At 40.2% G+C, this 21,510-nt stretch overlaps 1 protein-coding gene across 4 annotated transcripts in view; it reads left to right on the top strand.

The window, feature by feature from the left end:
• The window catches only part of ERCC6 (ERCC excision repair 6, chromatin remodeling factor), a 72,524-nt gene that overhangs the window by 14,453 nt on the left and 36,561 nt on the right, over positions 1-21,510 (top strand). For 3 of the 4 annotated variants that reach the window (XM_059899793.1, XM_059899796.1, XM_059899794.1), the window contains exons 5-8: positions 290-1,010; positions 7,668-7,712; positions 15,821-15,949; positions 20,876-21,034. In XM_059899793.1, the coding sequence (XP_059755776.1) occupies positions 290-1,010; positions 7,668-7,712; positions 15,821-15,949; positions 20,876-21,034 (1,054 nt within the window). The remainder of the gene's footprint in view (positions 1-289; positions 1,011-7,667; positions 7,713-15,820; positions 15,950-20,875; positions 21,035-21,510) is intronic. The other variant, XM_059899795.1, reaches the window with a different exon arrangement.

Consider the following 21,510-nt stretch of genomic DNA (forward strand, 5'->3'; position numbering starts at 1 on the left):
TACGACTGGGTCTGTCTTTGGATGCACAGAAAGTATATTGATAATGCAGTGTTTTGGGAAAAGTTATTGAGAAGTTACCTTTTTGAACAGGAGTATACTAAATGCGGCATGAATGCTACAGTAAATTTCACTCTGTTCTTCATACACACTATACTTTAGTGCGTCATCTACTTTAGTACGTCAGTGATTTTTTTTTTTTTTTTAATTTATGTATTGAGTAGTGCACATATCCACTGTTCTCCTGGAAAGTTTTGTGCTAGTGCCCAACGTGTTGTCATCCCTCTTTCAGAAGCAGGGCCGTCCTGCCTCGGCAGCATGCTCATGCCTGCTCAGGAGACTGCTTGGGAAGAGCTCGTCCGCACTGGTCAGATGACACCTTTTGGTACCCAGATCCCTCAGAAGCAGGAGAAAAAGCCCAGAAAACTAATGCTCAACGAAACATCAGATTTTGAAAAGTATTTGGCAGATCAAGCAAAACTGTCCTTTGAAAGAAAGAAGCAAGCTTGTAATAAAAGAGCAACTAAAAAAGCCCCGGCCTCGGTCACTTCTGAGCTGAGCTCAACACTCAATGAAAACAAACCAGACAAGAGAGGCAGAGTTCTCTCGAAAACAGATAAGCGCTTGAAAAAACACATCAAGAAACTCCAGAAGAGGGCTCTTCAGTTCCAGGGGCAGGTGGGATTGCTAAAGGGAAAGAAACCCTTGGAGTGTGATGTGAGGCCAAAGGCAGAGGGAGACTCTGAGGGTGAAGAGTCCGAGTACCTGCCCACGGAGGAGGAGCTGGAGGAGGCGGCAGGGGCTGACCTGTCCGGGGAAGGCACCGACTGTGATCGGAGACTGGTGCTCCGTCGCCAGAAACGGCAGAAGAAAGTCACAGTGCAGGAGACTGATGATGACTTTTTTCCAAGTTCTGGGGAAGAAGCTGAAGCCGCAGGAGGAGGAGGAGGAGGTCGGAAAGTAGTGAGATGCCGAGATGATGGAGATGAAGATTATTATAAGCAGCGGTTAAGGTCAGTCTCCAGGGATTGTACTGCTTGCTTTATCGTAGGTGGTAGGTTTATTAATGAGTTCTAGTCTAGCGTAATATATTAGACCTCCATTCATCCAAAGGTTGGACTTCCTGCAACCTTAGCCTGCTAGAACCATCAGAGCCCCTGAGTCCTCGATGGAGCTGACCCAAGATGCTTCTACTTCGGGGTCTTCATTGAGATTTGAGGGCAAGTCTAAGAAGAAAAGCTTAGGGGGAGGGCTGGGGCGAGAGTCATGCCTAGGACTAAAGCAGGAGCTGTGTGGCTTCACATGGAGAGTGGGTTCCCTGCCACAAGGGGCAGGAGCAGGAGGAGGTTGGCTTGTGTAGTGTGTGTTGGGGGAAAGTAATTTTAGGAGACTTTCCTTCAAAAAAGAGCTGAAATTTAAGTTTTAGTGTATGAAAGAATAACCTTGCTTTCCTAAATCCCTCCTTCCTTGTCTTGAAAAAGTAGTTCTCTACAGAATTTCAACAATACCGTGCTTCCTATACCCAGCATACCCTTCCTGTGCCCTTTGTTTTTTTATGCTAGAGACTAACTTTGGCTTCTTATTTCCGTGAATTTTTCAGTATCTGATGTAAGTAAGTAAAAGGAAGGTGAACACGTTTGTTTGTGGGGTCCGCACTGCATGTTGCCACACGTTTTCTGAGTCAAGAAAACCAGTGTGTATGCTGCAGTCTCCACCATGTCCCACGGAGCATGACGTTGTGCGACTCAGGTCTCACGCCTTAGCTTATTAAGAGTGCCGCGAGACTCAAAGGGATGTGGGAATCTGCTTAACAGATTACTTTTTTAATACCTGCGCCCAGGGTGGCTTTTTTCCCCAGTCCTCAACAGTTTTTTCTTGTTTCTCAGTGTAGGGAGACCTAGTTTATTATAATTCTTGTAGCTTTCCACGGGCCTTTGCGAATGAAGATTGACCTGATATTCTTTTCTTCTGTTATTTAGAGCTGCTGATGCCCTACATCCAGACTGCCACATACATCCTTTTAGAAGCAGATGAGCATAGTTCTTTTCACCAGTGATTTGAGTACCTGCAACCTAAGTCCAGGTCTTTAAGAGAGCTGTTACACTCTCACTGTGGTAGTACGTTATGCAGCAAGACAGAGTTGAGGAGTGGCTTAATGTTTGTCATTTCTCATTGTAACTTGCACATTCGATATCTGTAAAGTTGTCTGAACAGTGAGTGGCATCAGTCTTTTTCTTAACTATTGTAGAGAATTAATAAAAGTGTTAATCTCAACATATTGATTATAAGTGGAGTGAATATTCTTCCCATTAAATTGAGTCAATATTAAATATACTTTAAGTATATCAGTATTTTGATCAAGAGCAATTATTTTGATTGAATTTTAAATACGGGTTTAGTTTAAATTCACGGCAATAAGTTTTTCTTAATAACATTAAGATTGTAAAACTGTTATTTCCAAAGCCATATTAGAAGCCAGTTTTTTGCTCAAGTTATAGTAAAATCTCAAATGAATTTCAGAAATATCAATAACTCTTAATTGCCACCAAAATACTATAGCTCTTAAAATTTTATAGCTACAGTTATTAAGGTAGATAATTGTTAAACTGCAGATATCCACATTTAAATGTTTATACTGCATCTCCTTTGGTACCCTTTGGATTGGGGGATGTTAAAAGAAAAGAAAATGCTCAGGATTGAGAAGCATATTAAGAATATTTTAAAACTGCCAGTCACTCTATACTTTGTTATTTCTTGTTGTTGATCTTTGTAGACAGAATGAAATTGTAATGGTATCCCCTTGAGTGAAGAAAAAGACTTTAGGATTTCTTATCTTAGCAGTGGTTTGTTGATGGGTAAGAAGACTAAAGCCCCATATAGTTTACAACATAGAAAATGAGTTTCTCCTAATGGTTAGAATTTAGGAGTATGTACCCAAGGTAGGTACCTTTTGGACTTAAATATGTGTTGGTTATAGCCCTGTTAATTATAATGCTGTTTTGAACCCTTAGAAGTGAAAGTGGGTGACTCCTAGACATCTCACCCCCTTTATTCTCTCAACTTGGAGAGTCTTAGGTCTTTCATTAGCTCTAGATTAGTCCTAACTAGGTGTCTTTAGTTTTAGCTGGCGCTCAGTGGGAATTTCCTGTCAGGCCTTTTCTACAGCTTAACCTTTTCTGGATCTGGATAGTAGATGATCCTGCTTTCTCTGACTTAGCCAAGACCTCAGCTCAGTCTTGGGAGTTTTAACCATCTTATAAAATGCCTGTGTATTTTGCCTTTCCAACATTTTTATCCTGCTTTCTTCTCTGTTCTGTTGCATTTGGAGGCTGTCTCCTCAATGGTGTTCCCTGATTTTCATACCTTTGATAATGTACCGTGATGGATGGGCCACTTCTTAGAAGCAAATATTCTGTCGTTTCTTATTCATGTCAATGCTAACAGATCTTACAAAGCATCCATTATTTTTTATTTTAATTTTGGGGTACTCACGTTTCCATTAGGGTATGGCTCTCAGTTGTGAGGTCTTCCTTAAAATCTATTGCTGCTTTAGAAAGCTAGGGTCTGGGAGCTCCAGGTGCCAAACACTTAACAGAAATAACACACATTCAGTGTTGGGTGATATGTGTCCCTGGTGAGCCCAGAGTGGCCTAGAAGACCAAACATTTCATACGTGCACCTTTCCCCACCAGGTGATCAGAGATCTGCAATCCTGGTTCCCTCAGTGTAGTTGGTTCATTTTCCAGTTGAGCTGTGAGGTCAACTCCATTGCTTCATCTTTGCTCTCACTGCATGAATGCACATCTCCATTCTAGGACTGGCGTGTAGGGGTTCCTGTGAGGAATCTGCAGTCTTTTAGGGGACGTGGGCACAGACGGGACCTAACCAGTGTGCAGGGCATAATGAAATCGGACTGAGGTATTTGGGGAAGATTTTGTGGAGGAGGTTCATCCCAGCACTGGGCCTGGTCTGTTGGGTCATTCAAATATGTTGATATGGACCTGAGGATGCAGGTTAAAAACTTGCCACATTTACCCCCGAACTTCAGGTGCATCACTGGACAGAAAAATACTTGCATTGCTTTGGGGGCACGTTGTTTCCTCAAGGGTCTCGTTTGGATTGCTTTGGGTATTGGCGTGGTGGCCGTGGTCTGCAGAGAAGTCCAGTTGCTAAGCTGCCACTTCAGGACAGGGAAGGCACAAGCCCTTGCCTTTGCCCGCCAGCTCCCACCTTTGGCAGTGGTAATCTGTTCGGGGGAGACTGAGGCCTGTTTGGCTTCCCTGGGAAAGAGTGCCGCAATCCGTTGGTGATGTCTACCTTGGCACGGGGACAACAGGGGGAAGCAAGCAACATGCCAGCTGTTTGCCAACAGTGAGATATAACAAACAAAAAATGTCACCAACTCTTGCCTCTTTTCCCAGCAGTGGACGTACTGCTTGGGTCAAACTTGGAGTGTAGGTCCGTTGACACCCCGAGTGAGAGGATGCACTTCCAGATAAGGTCTGTCTCCTGCTGGCACGACTAGGGAGAACATTTATAATTTGACTTAAACCTATACTCTGAATCTCTCCTTTCTATATCCATTTGCCAGCCATTGTTTAAGTTGCTAACCTAACAGCTGTATTTCCTTGGCAACGAGCATAGACTAAGGCAAAGATTCCCAGCCCGTGGGCTGATCCTGCAGAATCACTGGGAGCTCCACCACTGGAGGTGCTGATTCAAGAAGTGTACGTGGGACTACCAGGTGGTAATTTAAAAAGGCTTTCCCAGGTGATTCTGATGCACTGGCAAGTTTGGGAACTACTTTGATATATATAAGTGGACTTTATATATTCTTTTCCTTTCTGAGGCTGTGACTTTTGGCAGATTGAGTTTGTATGTCATTTTCTGTAAACTTCTCTTTTATGTACCCTGCACAATTGTGTTTACATAGGAGAGGGCCTGAGGAGGAGCTTTGGGGTCACTTTATTCAGCTCAGTGCTGTATATAACAGTTCATCGGGTTCTTATCAGGGTGTGTGCTTGAGAATCACGTGGGGAGCACCTTTAGGGCTTAGCCTGGAGCAGCAGGAGCTGGGCACTGTGCTTGGGCTTTGAGCTCCCACTAATTCTGAGGTGAGGTTGGTAGCTAGCATTCCTCATCATCAGAGGCCCTTACGATGTTCCCATTTAGGAAACCTTTGAGGAGGTTGGAAAGAATAGTTGGTAAGGATGTTGGGGTTTGAGGATGTAATGCTCAACTCTAGCCCGGTTAGCTTGGTATTGCTGCTGGGGTAAATCACCGCCCCGCCCCATCCTCAGTCAGGGGAACAGTAGAATTTAGAAACAGACTCTGCAGTAGGTGGTGCCTGAGTCTCCTCGGATTACCTGGTACTTTGGGCCAAGCTGCTGAGATCACAGCCTGAAATGGATTTGAATTGGTACTTCCAGATAGTTTGAAGGCTTCCCGTACCCTGCCCCTGACCTTTCACTTTTGATAATTCCTTGTTTTTTTATAGTGAAATTGTGGTAATATTAAGATAGAAAAAACTACCTACACCTCTATTTTTTATTTTTCTATATTTCATTCCAGCCTTTGATCCTATGCATATATATCTTTCAGTTGTTCTAATTATAGTAGGCTGCACAAACACTTTAGCTTGGCCCTTTCAGGGTGATCAGTTTGCCCATGATCTCACTGGTTAAGAGCTGGGATTTGAAGCCAGGACCGGGTTGTGTAAACGGCGGTTTCCTTTCATTTGTGGAATGGGGTGGAATGGGCAGTACCTATGTTTGGCCACATGGTGGTGCCAAGAATCAGGACATAGCTGCCCCTGCCTCCCTGGGCTGGAGACCAAACCCCAGACCCAAGTCAGCTGGGTGAAGATTTGGGGAGATTGCTAGGGACTTTAGAAAACTTGACAGGTCTGGTGTGGATGGGCATAGCATTTGCCTCATGGTGTGGTGTAACCCGCGTCTGTAGTCATGACACCGGTTGATGTAACTGGCTTCTAATACAGTTTTGTCGTTAGAGGTTTTTCTTTTCTTTTGCCCCATTTTGAACTTTATTTACCGTGAACAACTTTGAGTTAAAAAAGGTCAGATGGCTCCATTCATTGTGTAAATCTTACAGAGTATCTTCTAAGCCTCCGTAAGGCTTAATCATCTGGGAAAATGGTATCTTCATCACCCTCTCCCTTGAGCACTGTGGCTTCTGTGGCCAGGGGCGAGTTGGATCCTGGTTTGGAGGGTTTAGCTGTATACATGCATAGTTCTAGGAGGGGAAGGCTGTCGGTATTTTCAGATGCCGAGATGAGTAAAGCTGAGGAGGATAAATGTTGAAAAAAGTCTCTTGGATTTGAAATTTGGAGGCCTGAGCAAGGGTGGTATCCGTGGGGGAGGGAGGAGGTTGTTATGAGGACTAAGATAGCTGACATTAGTGAACGCTTACCACTTGGCAGTGCTTCACTTTATGTGGATCTGTTGGCTTAGTCCTCACAGCGCCCTAGGAGATAGGAACCTGAGCCGAGAAAGCTGAAGTCATTAGCCCAGGATAGCAGCAAGTGGAGAAGCCGGTGGTTTGGGTCAGGAGGGAGTGGTCTGTCAGTGTGGACTGGTGCACTGGGCTCAGAAAGCATGGCCTCAGTGATCACTTTCTCCCGTTGCTTGATGAGGACCAAGCCCACACTTTTGCAGGCCCCATTCCTTTGCTTGAAACGGCACTAAAGGCCATGCCTCCTAGAACCACAGTCTCAGCTGCTCTGTCTCCATTTTATTGTCTTCACCGAGCCTCTTCCTCTTCTTTTGCCTAGAGCCAATCCCTTTGCACTGTGATTGTCCCATGTTTATCCTTCAGTTGCATCTTTCTTTGTGCTGCACACAGATTCAGGTCACACTTAGGCAAAGGCCAAATTATTGATACAGTGTAGAGCTTGATTTGCTTGTACCTTAAAAAAAAAAAAAAACGCAGATCATTTGATCTCTAAAAATCTGAATTTGGTAAAAATTTAATCTAGATTTGATCCAGAAACTAAGTATAAATATTTGAAGATTGTTCTTGTCATCAGTTTCTGGGAGTTGATTTCTTTCTCAAGAAATAAACTTGTGTTCTTTTTTTCTTCTAGGACTCTATATTTTAAAGAGAGAAGAAAAAGTTAACTCCCTTAAGGACTTTTCTTAGAGAGCATCCTGGCTTCTTTTAAATGACGAAGCTAAGACACAAATGAAGACTAATTCTGCTCCGTGCTCTGCACACACCTCTCATCCTCAGCTCCAGTGCATAATTGTCTACATCAGTCTTAATTTACTCTGTGAGATCTGGACTCCTAACTGAGAGTATTTCATCTGCTCAGATGTGCCAATTAAGTCCACCAGATAGACCATAAAAAGGCAGATAAGAAAAGTAAAACACTGAGTATCTCAATTTAGCAAATTAGACTAATCTGTAAGGAATTCTTATCTGTCTGAAATAGAAAACCTATTGCACTACAGAAATGCAAACTATATTAAATACCCAGCTAGGTGCCTTGAGTATATTTTTAAAAAATCAAATTGTACTCACTGTGCTTCTGTTGTAGAATTTTTTCATGGATGTTGCAATAAGTGGAGAATGATCCTGAGATTGACATTTCACCCTATATTAGAAATGATTTAACTGTATGATGTGTGACTTTTCCCTCACAATCACTACAGATCTTGGTGGCTCTTGCAACGTAAAAATGAAAACAGAGCAATAAGGTCAGTTGTAAATTTCAAGCAGCAAAATACGTGACTTCCTTGAAATTTTGGAGAGGGCGTGTTCATTTTATTAATATATAATCTCGGGCTACTAATATTTGATAATTCCCATTAATAGGTATATTTTGCCTTTTTTGTAGGTTGGTGTAGGCATTTGAGTATAGGCGATACCTCCTTTTGTTGCCTTTCGTTTTATCGTGCTTACAGATAACTGCGCTTTCTACAAATCGAAGGTGTGTGACACCCTGCCTTAAGCAAGTCTATCGTTGCCATTTTTCCAATAGCGTTTGCTCACTTCATATCTCTGTGTCACATTTGTAATTCTCACAGTAGTTCAGACTTTTTCATTATTATATTTGTTATGGTGATCTGTGATCAGTGATCTTTGACGTTACTGCTGTGACTCACTGAAGGCTCAGATGGTGGTTAGCGTTTTTTTGGCTAACCATCTTTTAATTAAGGTCTGTACATTGTTCTTTTAGACATAATGCTGTCGCACACTTAATAGACTACAGTATAGTGTAAACACAACTTTTATATGTACTGAGAAACCACAAAATTCATGTGACTAGCTTTATTGCAATATTCGCTTTGTTGCGGTGGTCTGGAACTGAACTTGTGATATCTCCAAGGTATGCCTGTATATCGGTTTGTCTGGTATTAAGTGTATCTTAACGTGTTTGTTCAGCCCAGATTACCTGTAGTCAAAAGAATTACTAAGCTGATTTTACTGTTACTTGGAAAAGTTGGCAGGTGTCAACCCTGACCAGTTTTGACCCACTCTGCACAGTAGCAAGGTGGGGAAGGAATCATGTTATCGTACAAAAACGAAGGCCGTCTTTCCTCTCCTCAAACTTATAGCACTGATGTTTTTTGAGACAAATTTGAATTGAAGTTTTAGAATTTCATTTGCTCTTGTACAGTTGTTTTCATTGTGTAGCATTTAAAGAGGTGATTATTGACCTTTTGGCTGGTGCTATGAGAAAAGGGGTGAATTTCGGAAGTTTGAAAATACTTTTTGAGAGGCAAGATTATGCAAGAGTTAGGAGCACAGACTCCGGGTTAGAATCTTCACATTGGTGATCTTGAGCAGGCTGCTTTACCTGTCCCTGCCTACCTTTCTTTAATTGTGAAAAAGGGATTAAGAATAGTACCTGTCTCATAGGGTTGTAAGGATTAACTTATTGAATACGTATAAATACTTAAAACAGTGCCCAGCACACAGTGAGCATCGGTAGCTATTAGTTGTTATTATTACTTAGAGTTTGTTTTCTGCCTCTAAATTTAAAAAATGTTTACATAATATGTATGTATATATAATTTCAAAACACAGCTTGTCCAGAGCTAGCCAGTGTTACTTAAGGAGGTAATATATGGCATAAGGGGTAGAAATCACAGGCCATGGCGTCAGAATGCCACAGTCGCCCCTAATAACTATGAGGTCTTGTATATTTCCCCATTTGTATATGGGGATCTTAGCAGTACCTTCTTCAAGGGTGATATGAGGATTACAAAAGGTAATACATCTAAGATATTTGGCAAATGTCAGACACTCAACAAATATTAGCTACTCTTGTTATTTGCATGCCCACTAGGTAAAACATTTACTATAAAGATTCCATCAAGCCAGTAAGAGGGTCTGTGAGAATCATGAGGAAGAGCTTATATAAATATTGATATGTATGAAGACGTGACGTTCTTCCAAGGTAAAAAGCACTTTAACAATTGTATGTAATATGCATAGGCAACTCATTAGCTGTTATAGACTTAGTTTTGTTTGATGCTAGGCTTTTCTTACCTCTCATATATTTTTTATTAGTATGATTAAGGTCCACTTAGTGATAAAATATCTGTATGACTATAAGTACGTTATCAGTAATTGTTTGGGGAGAAATAAAAAATTATTTCTCCTTTGAACATACTAGGGGTCACTAGACATCTGCCCAGGGGGCATTCTTCCAACCTCACAGCCTGCTTATTGGTTCTGAGTGTGGATAGGTCAAGATTACACTTTGGTTCCTCACAGTTTTCTCTGTTCTGAGGTCAGTGTTCCAGATGCTTCTCTTGTGCCTTTTAAGGCTTAGTTTCCACATTCCTTGCTGTACTAGGTGTGTAGGACATTGTGCCTAGAGTGACCGTGATAATCTTGATCTTGGCTGATAGTACAGGTGCAGTAGCATGATGGCCTTCTAGACTTGGGGGCTGCACTTAACTCCTGCCTGCCCAAGATTGCGATTCCAAGTGTCTTGACATTTGTTACTATTTATTCACATTTAACCTACAATTAACTAAAATTTCTCAGTTACTTTTTTGTGTGATCTCCTGCCAATAATTATAGTATCTAACATGTATGTAGTATTAAAAAATAGTTTCCAAAGGGTATAGTATACATATTATCTCACTTAGTCCTATAAGGATCTATTATTTGGCTCTCCTCGACTGTGTGGTCGAGGGGACAAATGCAGTGGTTAAATGATGTTTCTAAACTTAAATGATGTTTCTAAAGTTCGGACCTCCCCTTACTAGTTATGGACCTGCATCTGGTTTTCCCTTCTCAGTGGGTATCTGAAATCTGTGTTTTTTGCTGGGTTCTGCTCTAATGGCTGCCCCTGGAGTCTGAGGGACTATAGGAGTTAGAAAACCTCCCAGTGAATAACACACTCACCTCGTTTTATTTGGTTGCAGCTGTGCTGTTATATGTATGGATTAAAGAAAAAGATGAAAGTGGGAACACTAGAAACATTATTTCCTTTCTAGTAATGTAAATATAAGGCTAGTTAAACTTCTTTTTTCCTCTGCTAGAAGATGAAGTCTTTCATAAAAAGTTGAACCTTTTGCTCAGCCTTTCCCACCTGGTCCTAGGGAGGCTTGGACCCAAACTGAGGACTCCTGATTTCTTCCAGTCAGCTGGTGTGCAAAAACCAGTCTTGTTGCAAAGTGAATCCCCTGGGAAACCCCCAAAAACAGACATCAGGGCTTGAAAATAACTTACAAAATTTTTGTCATTCAACGTAATGAGCTTACCCTCCTCTCCTTTTTTTTCCTCCTTATAAAATTCTAAATTAAACACCTGGCTTTGCAGTCACCCTTTGCCAGGCCTCATTCTTTGCAGTGGGCCCAGCCACGTTTAGGCAGTGGCTACAGCTCGGAGAAGTACTTTAAAGTCACGTATGTAGAAGGGGTAGGAAATGCAGCAGGAGGCAGGCCATAAAGGAGGTAGAACGGGACGTTTCTTGAACCCATTTCTGAGGTACCCACATTGACCGTTTTCAAGCCATGCTTCTCTACCCCTGGTGTCTTCCTCATCCCTAGCCCAATTCAGAACCTCGTTCATTCATTCCCTCGGCATTTATTGAGTGTCTTGTGAGGTGGGCATTATACTAGTCTCTAAAGATACGAAAATGACTGAGACAGTCTCTGACCTCAAGTGGCTCCCAGCCTAATGGGGGAGACAGATACGGATTTCAAAAGATGCTAACACTCTGGTAGATGCTAGCGTTCTAGTGGAGACGTCAGGTGTGCCCAGGTACCGTGGTGTTGGGAAGGCACCTACCTGGAGGATGGGATGCCTAACTGGCCGGTCAGGGACGACTTCTTCCAGAGGTGCTACTCGGGCGGAGCTCTGAAGGGTCCCCAGGTGTGTGGGGGAGGGAGGTTGGGGGCAGCACGGGGCATGCACGTGCGCAGAGAGGAGGCTCTGAAGTTCAGCCCAGGGGCAGCTAGCTGTGTTTTTCTGCCCCGGCATTTTGAACATCCTTGAAATGCTGGAAATTCTCCTTCGAAAATAAATTAACTTCTCAGGTGTATCCTAAGGGTTCCATCGACAAGGCGTGCCAGTAGGTTACAACTGAAGGGCGTATGTTTCTGGTGCAGTTCAGCTGACTGTGCGGCGTTGCTAGCAATCTGGCCCTGGGTCCGAGTTGCTTCTGACAGATCATTATTGCCGTATCAGCCCCAGGTCCCACAGCCTGGGCTGATTTCTCATTCCTGCGTGAGTGTGGCGAAGCCAAGGAGCATTTGCCCTGCCTGCATCTGATTGGAGTTGTAAGTTTATGTTTATTACTGGGTTCTCTTCTGAGTAGCTGCCAGTGGAGTCGGCAGCGGGCTGACTACGGCAGTCGTGTGGGGAGTTGGAAACCCTGCCAGAGAACACCAGGCCCGCTTGGTTTTATGCGGCTGCAGCTGTGACTCTTACATGTGTGGCTCTTTTAAAACGAGAGGAAAGAAAACATGAAAAAGTTATTTCTTTTCCAAAAATGTAAATATTGGACTACTTACCCTCCCCCCCCACTTTAAAAATCTGTTATCTAGCTTATTTGTCGAAACAACAGGATTTAGACATTTTGAGGCCATTTCAGATTTTTAAGATTTCAGATCACTGGGGTCCAGATCTTAATTTTGACCTGCCCCCAACCAGTTTTAGGTCATTCTGTAGTTATCTTTTTGTTACTGTTGTATTAAACGTGGCCATACTTCATGACAATTAACTGTTTACAAATCTGTTCTAGAACTTTCAAATTGAGATATTCCAGCAGGTACCTTCTGATGACTAGGTGTCTTTACTCATGGTGATCATGCTATTCACAGTCATTTACTGAACATCCATTTGACAGACTGTCATAGTTTTTGTGCAAATATACACGTTCAGGAGTTCTGTCAAGCATTTGTGGTGCGTTGCGTTATCACATGCAGATTGTATTGGACTATACATTGCCTCTGTTTCTTCCTCTGTAAGTGAACATTATAGTTCACTCAGGGTTGTGTGGGGATTTCATTAAGTAGATATGATTATATATAATAACATAGTAATTCATTAAGCACCTATTATATTCTGGGCTCGTACTAAGTGCTTTATATGTGGCACCTCATTTAATTCTCCCCTAAATCCAGTGAAGTAGATGCCGCTGTTCCCCCATCTCAGGGTCGAGGAAACTTAGATGCTAAAGAGGTTAAGTTGCTTGCTGAGGGCTGAAGTGCTAATACATGGCAGTAGAATTTGATTCTAGACTGTCTGAGTCTGAGGGTTTGGGCCCATGCTCATTGTATATGTCAGACCCGCTTTATTCATCCCCCTTTACACCTGCTGGCTGGACAGGTCACTTGGCCTGCCAGGCTGTAGGACCAGCAAGTTAAGCACACTAAAGAGGGCAGTTTTAGACCCTGGTAGCATCTGGGATGGGAAAGGCATCTGTTTCTCTCAGAGTTCAGGTGAATCTGGCCCTCCTCCACCCCCGTAGTGTGCCACGTGGTACTTCTTGTCTACCAGCGCTTGGTGCTGCCCTGCTTCAGCGTGCGCGGGTTAGACGGTCAGGTCTCATGGCTGTAAACCACATGAGGAATTACTGCTTTATATACCAGGAGAATCTCTTAGCCTGAGCCACACATGCATGTGGTTTTATAACCCTGGTACTCTCTGTCTTTAATATGTGTATATGATTCTACTGGGGCGATTTGTCTTTACAATGATACAAATACTTGTAGGCAATAATGATTTTTCCCCACCACCTTTAGTCATCTGTTAGCCAAACTGAATAAACATTTGTCTCTTTTCATCTTTCTTTACAAAGCGGAAGGCACTGGAATGCAGTCATTTCTGTAGTGGCTTATGTGGTTTCCTAGGTGCTGTGTGTTCTGTGGCGACATGATGCCTGTATGTTTTAGAAGGGAGGGAGGAGGAGGAAGCTGAAAATCTGTTGAAACAGAGTGATGCGGTGGGAAGTTTAACAGCCACAAAGACTAACTGGCTAAGTCTAAGGCAATAGCTATCATTTATCAATGAAGGATAATGTGTGGTACTCTTGTATGCAAGATATTTCACGACCTCGTTGTGTCAAACTTGCTAAGCCAGGATCTTCTGTTTTTCTTTTTCGTCCTGTAAAATTATTTTTGAGTAGTTGCACAATGAAGTATTCTTAAGTGGCTGTGATAGGTTTTGTGATTTTTTCCACAAAATTTGTATTATCCACAAATTCGCTGAAAACAATTATCTTTTAATATGCAGGTGTTTGGTTCTGAGCTCTGATAGTAAGAATTTGGGTACTGAGGACTGTCTCATTATCTGAAATTGCCTGCTTGCTAAATTTCAGATAGTGAGAAACAGGAATTCAGATATATACATTAGGAAAATGTTTATACATCATTTTGGTTTCTAAGTTCCAATGGTAAGGGTTACCTTTATACCAGGGTTTCTCAACTTTGACACTCTTGATGTTTGAGACCAGATAGCATTTTCTTGTGGAGGACTGTCTTGGATGTTGTAGGATGTTTAGCAGCATCCTGGCCTCTACCTGCTAGATGCTAGTAGTGTTTCTCCCCTCCCCCCAGCAGTTGTAACAACCAGTTATGTCTCCAGACATTGTCAAGTTACCCTGGGGTGGGGGTGAGGGGGTTGCCCTTGGAGGATGGCCAGATTGCCCCCTGTTGAGAACCACTATGGTATACCACTGCACTTACCTAAATTTGTAGATAATGTGAAACTCAGAAGAGTAGCAGAGACTATTATAGCCACTTAGAGGTACTTCATTTCATCAATTGCATGGTGATTTTAAGGAAGAAAAATACAAATAAAAGGGAGAAAGAGATCACCTTTAGAAGTTAAGCACAAAAAGGCCATTAAATTTTTCCCGTAAAAAGACTGTCACATATTAAATCTTATGGTTATGTGATAGCTGTTTCCTTAGACTTGGCCATATACTGTCTCTTTCGTTGGCTGTTCTCTGGAAGTCACCAGCACTGCTTATTTATAGGTTCTCTTAGTGCCCTGCGAAGCAGTTTCAAATCACCAACCAATTCTTCCTTACTAATCCTCAGCTAGCCCTTCCTTTCCTTACTCTGAAGAGCTGAAATTTTCAACAAGACCAGAATTTATTGGAGGACGTGCTTTAAAGGTCCTCCAGCATCTAGTGCACGGGGTTGTGTTTGGCCTCTGTGCTGATTTGGTAGTTGGTGCTGGCAAACATACCATTCCTCCAACTGGGCAGCGTGTGCAGTATTATCCTTCCATGTTCTCCTTTACCTTCCCTCACACTTTCTCTATTACTCCTGCGTAGTCAGTGGCAGAGAAATGCCTTCTTATTGTGTTGCTGTTCTCATTCCCTTCCTGTGAGCTTTCTACTTGGAAGGCATTTATCTGTGTTATTGTTTTATTTCATTTCCACCATTTTGTGAAATTCAAAGTGTCAGTTGCATGCATACTGAAAAAAGCCATCCTTTCATTATGGAAGTGACTAGAATATGAGGCTGTTGACTTTTTTTTTTTCCACTTGTGACCCCAGTGTCCATTATAGTTATATAGGTGCAAAATTAATCTGGCTAAATGGCTGCACCTTCCCAACAGCCTTGCTGTATTGCTAATACTTTCAGATCTTTAGACTTTTCTTTTGTTATGCATACATGCTGTCACCCTTCTGAAATATAAATGTTCATCTTATTTCATATCTGAAAAGCAGCATATAACTAAATTTATAACTCAGGTTTTATTTAGTGGACACATTTTTTTCTCAGTGGTATAATTATCAGTACTTTATATTGTTGATGCCTCCCCCTAATTAAGTAATCAATATGTGAATCTGATATATAGTAATTTTGACCAAAAATTTGCTTTATGTTCAAGATGTTGTGCTGTTTTATGCTATGAGCATCATATCTTTAGCACAGAAATAGTAATTATAAATAAAATTTATTTTTTCTTACATTGTCATTTTGGAGCTATGACGTTTAGTATCTATAAATTTAGTTACATTGAAAATTTCACTGACTCTTTTCTAGAATTAAGTTCATATATCTTAGGAACTAGCAGAGAAATTTTCCCTTTAGGGTATGCCAGGAGAGGAGCAAGTAGTTTTGATAATGAAATGAGACCTTACAGGAATATTTCTAGAGCAGCTATAATAATTCAAATGAGAATTGAATTGAGGAGGAAGGAAAAGAGAATCAGTTGGTTTTTTTTTTTTTTTTCCTTTGAATATCAGTGTTTTGGGTAATGATGGCAGCAGAAAGCTAAAAGACTTTTATTTTGTCTGTTTTTTCCTATGTATTACTTAGAACTATCTATTTTAACCTGGTTTGGAACCAAAATAATGGAAATATGATTTTTGTTTTCACGGTAGGAGATGGAATAAACTGAGACTGCAGGACAAAGAGAAGAGTTTGAGGCTTGAAGATGATTCTGAGGAAAGTGATGCCGAATTTGACGAAGGTTTTAAAGTGCCGGGTTTTCTGTTCAAAAAGCTTTTTAAGTATGTGCCATGTGTTCCTTCCTTTACATCTGTTATCAAGCCATTGTGTACAAATTAATATTTTAGGAACTACATAGTACTTACCTGTGGGCCCTTAAGGTACTTGCAACAATTTATTGCAAACACAGATACTGTCAAATGAAATTTTAGCCACATGCTGTTAATTAAAATTAGATGGTAATAAATTGACTAAAGTGCGCATTGGGTATGTTTATAAAGTGATGAATCTATGTGGACCTGTCTCAGCAGACTAAAAGCTACACATTTAAAAGCTATCTACATCGAGTTCTTTTTTTGTTGCTGTTCTTAGCAATTTTAAGGGGCCAAACCTCTAACTCTAAATCAGATTAATTAAGAAGAGTTGCTTATTAAAATCAATATTGGGGAGGTTTTTACTTCTATATTGAAATAAAAAACTGTGTAGAGATTATTTTTCTGAGTGTCCTATACTGTACCTAAGGGCATAATACTTTTGAGCTGACCAAATGTGTATCTAAATATTTCCTGTAGATGTTATTCTGATATCAAAAGAGAAGATGTAGGCAAACACCTTCAGGGTTGAGTTGCTATTTGAAACTGACTATGTTTCATATGTGAAGTGGCCCAGGGTTGCAGATAACTGGATGCCCTGTGATAGATGCGTGCCTATAGCCTATAAGGTCCAGGCGAGTCTCCGTGATGAATGTAAATACTGAGCCACGTTTTCAATCTCAGTCCTCCTGGGATTTACTAAACAAGGTGTCCTGGGATTTACTAAACAAGGTGCTTTAGGAAGGCTTCCTCGATGCATATAGGAAGTTAAAACATTAAATAGCTTCTTTCTGTCTCTTGTATCATCACTTGGTAGTTGGGTGCAGGATGTAAACTTCTTTCTTTGAGACGGTTATGTTTAATCTCCTTCATAGATTCAGCTGTCAGCCATGCCCTAACCTTGTGCAAGATGTCTCCTTAAAAAGAGCATGCTTTTTATATTTCCTCTCGAAGAGCTTTTATTATAGTTTTAATTTTTCTCCTGGGTTGGAGGGGACAAAGGGAGTGGTTATTTTATCCCGCTAAACATAATAGGATGGCTGAATCCTAAATATGTGAACTATCTTGGTTGGGTTACCATACTGGACAGAAGAACTGTAAAGAAGTTCAAACCTGAATCTCTAGTAATTTTTGTAGATGTTTTATAGCCTGGGGAGGTGGCTACTGTGTTTATTGCTTCTCCCAAATGAAAATTTAACTATGGAAAGGTAAATAAAGATAATGTTTATTGGCAACTCTTTTCATCTTCTCTAAAGTGATTGCTTATTAAGAAACACGCCAAATAGTATCACTGTTATATTAGCAAAAGGAATACCCAGATTATAGATTAAATTGGTTTAACAAAGACAGGATACTTCTACATGAGTATTAAGTCATTTGGCAAATATCCTCAAGAATCAAGTTGAATGTGCATTTTTGTATAAATGTGGTATTTTCTAGCAAAGGAATTTCACAGTTAATAGAACCAAACTTGGCTTAGTAGGAGTATATAGGATTTAGTGTATTGACTATTAACCCTATTGTAGTTAACGTAAATGCACGTTTTTTAAAAAAAATTTGTCTTAATTGCACATTCCTGGAAAGTATTTTGTTGTTTTCATTTTTCATCTCTCAAAAACAGGATTTTAAATACTTCATAAATGTTATGAAACTTCTGTTTCTTTTATTCTGCTACATGAAATAAAAGTAATAGGATTGGTAGAGTCTCCATTTTTCTTTTATGATTAGGTTTTAGCCAGGCCAATTTAATTTTAAGCTGTAGATCTATTTTTACTGTACTTACCGCACTCTGTGGAATTAAATTAACAGGGTATATTTGTACGCAAGGGAGTCAGCAGGTACAGGTATCTATTTAACTGTTTGCTGTTTTCTGCAAGATCATGGTTAACTTTTAAAATTCTGTTTTGAAAGTTTGCCCGGAAAATGTATTTGACTCTGTGATTTAGCAATCAGATGACAAAATTCAATCTTTCAACTTTACTTTTAGCCACACTAGTAAATGCAATCTTGGGTTAATGTGACAATGCCAAGATATACCACTTATCTGTGGTTATTTTGTGATGCTTCAGTCTCATGGGGGAAGCAGAGTACAGTAATTTCTTTACTCTTATACAGTAGTTTGTAAAAATCTTTTAACTTTTCCTAAAGAGTAATTTTTATGTCTTCAAAGGTTCTGAAAACTGAATTCCGTAGCCTGCTTTCATTTAAAGTATGTAATTGTTTTACAGTGTTTATTATTAGGAAATTAAAGCAACAAAACCTGAGTCAGTTAGTGACACTGCTAGAACCAGAACCCAGACCCCCTAACTCCTCATCCAGTGATACATGCCTACCAATCAGTGTGCTTGTGCAGCCTGAGGGCCTTCATGGAAAGAGAGAGCCGCTCTTCACCATCTTTGTACAACGTCCCCAGCTGTGGTTGGGGATTTCCATGTAGTGATGTGACTTACAGGGCTGCCTGGTAGATATTTTTCCTGAAGCCATTTCTTTAGTGTTGTTCATCATCTTATATGCACAATCATACACTGTTTGAACGCCCTTGGAAATTACATCTGTAGATGAGGAAACATCTAGCACAGTGTCTCTGCCTCTCGTGGGTCACCTAGAATCCAGATGTCCTAACTCCCTCTGGGATACCATGCTGGTCACCATTTTTTATCCTTTGATGATTTCTCGATTGTCCCTCTCTTGATTCCTTAAGTTAATTGGCCCCAAAGAGAGAGAGGGGTTGGACCTGTGTTGGGTGGAGGCAGTGTTGTATAATGGGAAAACACTGGAATGGCAACTGGGAGATTTTGGCCCCTACTCTGTCCGGAGGAGCTGGTCCCATAATTGTTCTGTACCTCAGTAAAAGGAGGCTGATTGACTGGAATTTAGTGATTCTGAACGTACATCAGTTTTTTGGGGAGCTTTTTGGACTACATCTTTTTCCATAGCTGAGATTAGTCCAATGTAAGTAGTTCACGACCAACTTTTATTTTTACATGAGGATTTTTCATTCTCAACACAACTGACATTTTGGGCTGAATAATTCTTTGTTGTAGGGACTGTTCTGTGCATTGTAGGATGTTTAGCAGCATCTCTGGCCTCTACCCACTAGATTACATTTGCACTTTCCCAGTTGTAACAACCAAAAATGTCTCTAGGTATTGTCCAGTGTCCCCTAGGGAGCAAAATACCCTCTTTACCCCCCATTTACCCCCATTCCTGGTTGAGAACTGCTGGTCAAGATTATCTCCAAAGTGGAATCGCTTTGGAATCAGAGGTTCTGGATTTCAGTTCTGACTTGCTCATTTTTTTCCTAGCAGTGTGACCTTTAGCAAGTTACTTAACCTCTCTGTGCCTTCATTTCCTAACTATAAAATGGGCTGATCCTCTTTGTGTGGGCTGGTTGTGAGGTTGTATCCAAACCTCACCTGGCCAGGTGCCTCCCCAGCAGCAGGCCCCGTAAATGGTTGGCAGCCTTTATTTTCTGATTATATACCACGTGTTAAATAGAATTTGTCCTTCATCCCAAATTAAATGATCTTTTATCCATAGTAGACTTCACTGTGTTTGGATTTTAAATCCTCTCTTCCAGGGTACCTACTGTGTGTGTATATTATAATTAGCAAACTTAAGCAGCAAAATTCTCATTCAAAATTTTCCTTATATGATAGATAATAATGGCAACAGCTAGAGTCAAACTTTTGGAATTGATTTGCAGAATACTGGGGGAAAGTTAATTATGACATACTTTCTAAGAGAAGAGTAGATACAACTAGTTTAACAGGGACTGAAATCCACAATGAGATTTTAGGTAGACATATCACATACCAAAGAGTAAAAAAATTTGGGCAGTAAAACAACAACAAAACCACCTTCTTTTAAGATAGGCAGCTCACTAGCCTTGGTATTTTCTTTCAAAAAAAAAAATTCTTTAGCTTTCATTGTCTTTTAAGTGATTTTTGCTTTAGATTTTTTTTACTTGGCATATGATCTTCATACCATTCCATAGTGTTAAATCTTTCACTCTCAAAAATGCTTTTTGCATTATTCCTTTTTTAACTTCATTTTTAGATTATTGAATTAGACATACCATTGATGGAGAAGGGCAAATACCAACTCTTTTTTTGTTTTTAGAGGGGAATATATTATTGCTCTTTGACCTGTACTCCTTATTTAAGATTTTAATAGCTCTGACCTTTTTGTGTCTATGATAAAGTCCCTGAATCAAGTTCTACTTTAAAATATTAAAAGACCTTTTGTATTGTTGAGTCTTTAAACTGTTTTTTTTTTTTTTGCATCTGCTAGTAATATGACAGAATCATATGTTATGTACTAATTTTGTGAGCAGCCCTATTATTCAGACTTGTTTATGGCCTTAAAATTTAATTTAATTTTTCCTGTAAAAAGATAATATGATTACCAAGTGACTTTTCAACAGTGTATACTGTAAATTGTAGTGTTCTCTGTCCTGCTTTTTGAAGCTGTTCAGATGGAAAAAGTAAATGTTAATGCATCTTTTCATAGAAAAATTATTGGAACTTTGTATAACTAAAAATATTTGCAGTTTTTTCCAGAAGGATATTGAATAAAAGATAATAAGTTTATGCTGGTTTACCAAGCTATTTCTAATGTTGAAAAAGAAATGAAATAGTCCCTAATTACCCTATCTATCAGTTTAATTAGAAATGTGTTAATGTTCTGTAAAGAAAAATTTGTGATTTTTATGCCTAGGTAATCAAAAATGTATGACCTTATAAATATAACACTCATGTAAAACACACATCCGGCATGTTTCTCTGACTGGTACTAGAACCTCGCTAAATGATTAATTCATGAGTACTTTCTGTTATGATCTGTATTATCCACCATTTGCCATTTTCTTTTTCTTGTTGGTGTTTGTTGTTGTAGGTACCAGCAGACAGGTGTTAGGTGGCTGTGGGAATTGCACTGCCAGCAGGCAGGAGGAATTCTGGGAGACGAAATGGGATTGGGCAAGACCATCCAGATAATTGCCTTCTTGGCAGGTCTGAGCTACAGCAAGATCAGGACTCGTGGTTCAAATTACAGGCAAGTGCTCCTCTGCAGACTGTCAGTCTGTGGAGCTCAATTAATATTTCATCAGATGTATTGCTGTGGAGGAGGGTCTTGTGAATTATTGATGACATTTCAATTACAATATTCCTTTAATTCTTTTAGTGGGGGACATCAAAGGAAAATTTTTACGAGACAATGGAGCTGTAGGGCAGGAGAAATTAAACATGTAACACTTTTAATGAATTCCAGGCATTGATGCTTCATTTTGCAGATGAGCCCCACTAGATATTTTGGGTCAATACAGTGTCTAAGGTTAGCTTCTACAAATGGATTGTTTACAAACTCAATTATGTTAATATCAGTAGTTTACACAATATGGAATTTTAAATTAGACATAATACCTTTAGTTCCACTTATTAAATTTTACATTAAAATATTTGTTCTGGCAGGAGACCGGGGGAGCATTACAGTAAGTACAAAGTCTATTCATGGGGAAAGTTGAAGCTTTG

The sequence above is a fragment of the Balaenoptera ricei genome, chromosome 16, assembly GCF_028023285.1.
Source record: "Balaenoptera ricei isolate mBalRic1 chromosome 16, mBalRic1.hap2, whole genome shotgun sequence".
Taxonomy (NCBI): domain Eukaryota; kingdom Metazoa; phylum Chordata; class Mammalia; order Artiodactyla; family Balaenopteridae; genus Balaenoptera; species Balaenoptera ricei.